The sequence below is a fragment of the Pantherophis guttatus genome, chromosome 3 (assembly GCF_059756535.1).
Source record: "Pantherophis guttatus breed Tessera chromosome 3, ASM5975653v1, whole genome shotgun sequence".
Taxonomy (NCBI): Eukaryota; Metazoa; Chordata; class Lepidosauria; order Squamata; family Colubridae; genus Pantherophis; species Pantherophis guttatus.
In genome coordinates, this window is record NC_142065.1 from 214,102,751 (window position 1) to 214,109,298 (window position 6,548).

The 6,548-nt window shown below is 51.4% G+C and overlaps 1 protein-coding gene across 1 annotated transcript; it reads left to right on the forward strand.

Moving 5' to 3' along the window:
• The first annotated feature begins 412 nt into the window (after nt 1-412).
• MAFA (MAF bZIP transcription factor A) lies at nt 413-3,387 on the forward strand. Its single transcript, XM_034419945.3, has one exon. It carries the CDS (start codon nt 663-665, stop codon nt 1,773-1,775), a length of 1,113 nt encoding a protein of 370 aa, XP_034275836.2. The 5' UTR covers nt 413-662; the 3' UTR covers nt 1,776-3,387.
• The last annotated feature ends 3,161 nt before the right edge of the window (nt 3,388-6,548 follow it).

A 6,548-nucleotide genomic window follows, 5' to 3' on the forward strand; every position in this document is an offset into this window, starting at 1 on the left:
CCCTCTCGCTGCCCCCTCCTCTTCTTCCCCCTCCTCCTCCTCTGTCAAGCCGCGGGCGCCCGGTTGGGTCCCCGCCGGGGTCTCCGCACGTGCGCGGGGGAGCCCCGCCCTCGCCGGGCAGCCCTTGCCGGGCTTGGCCGCTGGGGGGAGCCTCCCTCCCTCCCTCTCCTCCCCGCCCCTCCCCTCGGCCCGGCTTCCAGCTGTTCCCGCGAGAGATTGACAGCTGGACGGCGGGGCGGCGATAGGCTCAGCCGGCGGCCCCGCCAGCCCCGTCCCCCTTATAGGCGGGGAGGCCTCAGCCCCCGCCTCGTCGGGCGGGGCCTGCCCGGCCTCCCTATAAAAGCCAGACTGCGCCCTTCAGCACTTCAGTTGCGCGCGGAGGGGGGAGGCGGCGGGCGGGCGGGCCGGTGGCGGCGGCAGAGGGCGCAGCGCCGGGACCCTCGCGCGGAACGGGCCGGGGAGGGGGGGCCGTCGAGGAAGCCCCCTCCCCGCAGCGGGGGCCTCGCAGCGCTCCCGAGGGGGCAGCCCCAGCCGGACCAGCCGCCCCCAACCCCCCCTCCCTCCCTCCCGGGGGTCCCGCAGCGGCGCGAGCGGCCGGGGCGGCGGCGGGGGCGCCGTCGTGGGGCCGGGGGCGGCTCTGGCGGCCCGGGGCGCGGCCTGAGATGGCCTCGGAGCTGGCCCTGAGCGGGGCCGAGCTGCCCACCAGCCCGCTGGCCATCGAGTACGTCAACGACTTCGACCTGATGAAGTTCGAGGTGAAGAAGGAGCCGGCCGAGGCGGAGCGTTTCTGCCACCGGCTCCCGCCGCCGGGCTCGCTCTCCTCCACGCCGCTCAGCACCCCCTGCTCCTCCGTGCCCTCCTCGCCCAGCTTCTGCGCGCCCAGCCCCGGCGGACAGCCCGCGCCCGGCCTCGGAGCCCCGACGGCCGCCGGAGGAGGAGGAGGAGGCGGCGGCGGCGGCAACGGCAACGGCGCCCTCGGGCCGGGCAAGGCGGCGGCGGCGCAGCTGGAGGATCTCTACTGGATGTCGAGCTATCAGCACCACCTCAACCCCGAGGCGCTCAACCTGACCCCCGAGGATGCCGTCGAGGCGCTGATCGGAGCCCCCCACCACCCCGCCGCCGCCCACCACCACCACCACCACCACGGGCACCACGGCGGGCCGGGCGGCGGGGGCGCCCCCGGGGGCAGCTTCGACGGCTTCCGAGGGCAGCCCTTCCCGGGCGAGGAGCTGCCCCCCGGCGCCACCGGCCCCCACCCGCACCCGGCCCTGGGCCACCACCACCATCACCACCACCACCACGGGCCGGGCGGGGCCGGGGGCGGCGGCCACCACCACCACCATCACCACGGCCACCACCACGGGCACCACCACCCGGGCCACCTGCACGCGCGGCTGGAGGAGCGCTTCTCCGACGAGCAGCTGGTCTCCATGTCGGTTCGCGAGCTGAACCGGCAGCTGCGGGGCTTCAGCAAGGAGGAGGTGATCCGGCTGAAGCAGAAGCGGCGCACGCTGAAGAACCGCGGCTACGCCCAATCCTGCCGCTACAAGCGCGTCCAGCAGCGGCACATCCTGGAGAACGAGAAGTGCCAGCTGCAGGGCCAGGTGGAGCAGCTGAAGCTCGAGGTGACGCGCCTGGCCAAGGAGCGAGACCTCTACAAGGAGAAGTACGAGAAGCTGGCCGGGCGCGCCTTCCCCCCCGCGCCCCCCAACGGGGTCCGGGAGCCGCCCCCGCCGCCCCCCGCCCCCGCCAAGCCCGCGGACTTCTACCTGTGAGACGGGGCCCCGACGGGGCGGACCAGCGGGGCTCGCCTTGCCCGGCCCGACGGAGGAAGAAGACGCGGGCGCAGCGCTTGGAAGGAGGAGGGGATCCGCCTGACACCCCCCCCCCAGTCTGTCTGTCCGTCCGCCTGGACGTGTGGACCCTCCGACGGCACCACAGATGGCCGCCTCCGCCCGGGCCCCTCTGGACGGAGAGAGACAGACCGCGCAGCAGGGACGGACGGAAAGGAGCCGCTTGTCGTCGGCCCAGCCGGGCGAAGGACGCTTCGACGGAGACCCCCCCTCCTTTCTTCTTCTTCTTCTTCCCCGGGGACCCCTGCATGCCGGCCATGTATGGGATTTAGCCCGCCTCGCGCCTCTTCCCCCGACGGGGCGCCCTGCACCTGGCGAGACCGCCTCCGTCCGGCTCTCGCTCCTTCCTTCCTTCCTTCTCTTTCGACGGGGCGGCCCGGGGCGCCCACTTTGCCGGCGGGGGACTCGGCTCGTTCGGCCTCGGAAGCTGGGTTGAGTTTTCTTTGCCTTTTTATCTGCCCCCATTCCCCCCCCCCACCCTCCAAATTCCTGATTTGTGTGTCTGTCTGTCCTTTTTTTAAGACGGGGAACTGAGCCAATTAACTTATTAAAAGTGTCCACTTGTATAGCGGTCGCCTTTGCCCCCCCTCCTCTTCTCCCTTCCCCCCCCCCGCCGCGTCCCCAACCCCGATTTTCTCCAGCCTTCATTTGCTTGGTGTTTAAACGAAAAGAGAAAAAAAAAAACGAACTTCAAACACGAGTCTTAAATAAAAGTTTGTATGTAATAGCATGCAAATAATATAAGAATTAATTTAACGATGATGTTGACAGAGCCGAATGCACTATATACAGTAAATTGGATTAAAATAATGCTGTTTGTTTTATAGAGATTTAAAATTATCTATGCTGTTTAAAACAATTATTTGGGAGGGGAAAAATTAAACACTCCTTTAAGATGATTTGAAAGGCAATAGATGAATATATGAGCTGCTATATTAATGTTACAAATACTATGCACCAGAATTATTTATTAAATGTCAAGGAAGCGAAATGCAAGTCGGAACCTTGATTTATAAAATGCACACTTTATTTATTGCAGAATCAACCCAGAAAAAAACCTTGCAGTTAATGCTTTTCAAGGGAAAGCTTTACTGAACTGGATTTGGGGTGGTGTTGTTTTTAAACGTTTATTTAAAAAATAAAATAAAAAAATGAAACCGTAAAGGAATAAGGATGCTAAATGAATAATGGGCGTTTCTCAAAAGCCCAAAACAATTTGTGAAATTTTGGAAACTGGTGCATTTTTAGGTGCGAGGCATTTTAAATGACCTTTCAATTTTTGTGGTTTTTAACAGTTTCATCTAGATAAAATCGATTTTCCTCTGAAGCTTTGATTCAGTTCTTAATCTTTATTTCTTTTTCCACATCCTGCTCTTGAGCCATGCAGGCAGTTACAACCTCAAACCAACTTAATATTTATATATAGATAAATATATTTTTTGTTTATTTGTCATGAACTGTTTCTGTTTGTGTTCAGGCATCCTAGCTTTCATTTGCTACGAAACAAAAAAAAATAAATCTCTTTAGACATAAATCTTTTGGTCTTCCCTTTCTAGTTTTTCCTCTAAATCTGCTGAAGATCTTTTGCGTGTCTCGGTGGTTGTCGGAGGAGGATAAAATATGGGGGAAAGATAATTTTGTTTTGCTTTTTTCAGAGAGAAAATGTGGGAATGTACATAATTCTAGCCTCTGGAAAGAATCCAGAGATTTAGAAAACATTTAAAATTTCCTATAAGACTGGATAAATGAAATTAAAAGACCTTTAGTTCAAAGATTATCTAGCAAAATAGATACTCCTGCATTTGCTACTTTAATTTCTTTTGATTTTTCTTTTTCTTTTCTATAGATTCTGTTTCAGGTCATCTTCGATGTTAAATTTTCCCTCTCAGCTTTATCTACCGTATGTATCCTTTTTCCTTTTCATAAGATTTATACCTTGATTCAGTTTTCTATTTTTTTTAAAAAAAAACATTTGTTTCAGATGAATCCAGACAGATTTTGCAATGCTATCCTGCAGTTTTTAAACACCGAAAGAACATTTTAAAATAGTTGGTAAATATCTGTATTCAATTCTGGGTCAAGCATGCATTGTAGCTACTTTTGGTAGGAAGTTGGTGGGAGAATAATCTTGTTTCCTATTTAACTATTTTGGCTGCTTTTATCACAACACAATGCTGCCCACAAGTATTTATTTTAGATGGTAATAAATGACTTTCCCCCCTCCAGTTCCGCTTTTGACCTTTAAGCATTTTATCTTTTTAAATCAGTTTTATAGAGCTTAAAAATACCATGTGGGCTAATGGATAGGTGTGGTGGGGGAGGGGCGGACCGTCTTTCCAAACTTGATAAATGTCATATTTTAGATGCTCAAAGTTGCGTGGATATTTTAAACTCTACATTTTTCAACCGATTATATCGCGCTCTGCTTCCTTTAGAAAAATAGCCCAGAAAATGGATTTGAAGGGCGAGATAGGTGAGAAGGAAGGAAACTTCATCGGAAGTCATTTTTTTAAAAAGGATTTTCCTAGGGGGGGGGGGGAAAGCAGAGAATCTAGCAGGAACTTAGTTTATTTTAGGATAAATTTAGAAATTTAGAAAAAATAATAATCTAACGATCTTGGGCTTTGATTTCCAAGTGTGGGGCTTAGAATGAGCTTCTTTGGGGGATCAGCCAGATGAGGAATTCGGGGACCAAAAAAAAGGGGGGGAGGGGAGAGGCTTGATCCAAAGAGTTTGGGAGTCGTTTTAGTGGCTCCTTGGAAGAAAATATCTTCTTATCAAGGCGGAGTCCAAGCTACATTTCTTTCAATGGAGAGTCGATCACCTGTTGCCCATTCTTTTTCTTCTTCTTTTCTTTCTTTCTTTCTTTTTCTTTTTTTTACAAATGCTGCAAACGGGGTGGGGGAGGGGGAGAGAAACGGCTGAGTTTGTGCAGGTTTTAAAACGGCTCCTTTCTCCCTCCAGCAAATCTCTCTTGTTTCTTGCAGACGTTCTTTTTAGCCGTTTTTTTTTTCTCGTGCAGATTTGCGCTCGGTCGAGGCTGGCGGCGAAATTGCAATTTAGGATCTGGAATCCGGATCTCTAGACATCTCTGGAGGGGTCGGCGGGGCAAGTTAGTTGGGGTCCCCCTCCGTTTCCTCCTTTGGAAGCCAGGAGGAGAAGATTCACGTCGCGGGGGACCAGGGAAGTGGGATGCCTTTATTGCAAGTTGATAGTGTGTGTGTGTGTGTGGAGGAAAAAGCCTTTTTGCAGAGTTTTCAGGATCGTGTTCTAGATCTGATGGCCTTGAGCGGCTCTCCCTACCAAGCGGATTTTTTTTTTCGCAGTGCGCAACTCTGCGCGCGGCCGGATCCTCTGGGGTTGCTTTCCTTGCGAAGGCTGGCTGGGATCATCAGAGACATTGTGGCTTCTTTGGAGAAGTGGGGGGGGGTCTCTCTTGTGGTGGCTTCGCTTTGCAGTCTCTCCTCCTTCATCACAATAAGAGAAGAAAACAACAACAACAACGCTGAAAAGCAAATAGGCTAGAAAACTGACAGGGAAACGATCTAAAGTAGGATCGCAGTCAACGATTATTCCAGTCAGCCTGCACAGTAGAAAGAAGGAGAGATGGTGCTTTTGATTAACTTCTCTGGGAGTTTAAATTTAAATTTTTCCTTCCTGTTTTTTTTTTAAAATTTTTTAATTTTCACTTTCTAGTTGACCTCCTCACTTCTAATTCTAATTCATATTTGGATGGCAGATGACTAGTAAAAAAAAGTCTGGGAAACAAATATTCCAGAAAAAGCAAAAAAACGGCAACTTGCTGGGTTTATTATTCCCTAAAACACATCATGCATCAGACCTGGAAAGGGGAGAGAGAGAGAGACACCTCACTTTTTCTAGCTTTGCTTCTGGCTTCTTGTATGGACATTTTCCTGCAGTTTTTATTACCTGTGCTCCAAATATGGAGTTGCAATCCCAGCATCTCGACCGTCTCTGCGATTTGAAACATTTGGCCTTCCTGCGGATAATTCATTTTTTATGTTGAGGGAACAATGATGTCAAGTTATCCAGAAAGCTCGGCGTCAGGTAAATATGAGCCAAAGTAAAACCGGTGATGAAATAAGATATTCTAAAGAGATTTTAAAGGTAGACTTACAAAATGGGGCGGCTACAGAATGCGGAGTGTTTTCCTACCGCGTGGAGCGCCTTGGCATTCCGCGGTTAGCCAGGTGTGGTTGAAGATCAAATGCTTCGGTTGGTTTCCTTTTGCCTATTAAAATCCAAAATATAAATACTTTTATTTCAGATACTGTATTTTCCAAAGCAAAGCTTAAGCCCGATTTGACGACTGCCTCGTCTCAGTTAAAGTCCTGGCTGCTCTCGGTATATATTAATAATGGTCTGAATAGGATGTTCATTAAGACGCAAATATCACTGTATTGTTTTCTTGTAGCAAGAATTTGAAAGTTTACTGTGTTTGAAACCTACTTTCATTCTCTGACTGGTTGCTGGGTCTCAGCAATGTAGGAACTGTGTGTTGAAGCGGTTGCTTCTCCTTGTCTTAAAATTGCTAAGAGACGAGGGTTTTATTCCCAGCAAATTTTTCTTCATCCAGCCCAGCACTGCGCCTCTTTCTTATATGGCCTCTTCCCTTTCCCTGATGGTTGGTTAAATTTTTCCTTTATAAGCTGCAGTCTCTTAAGGACAAGGGAA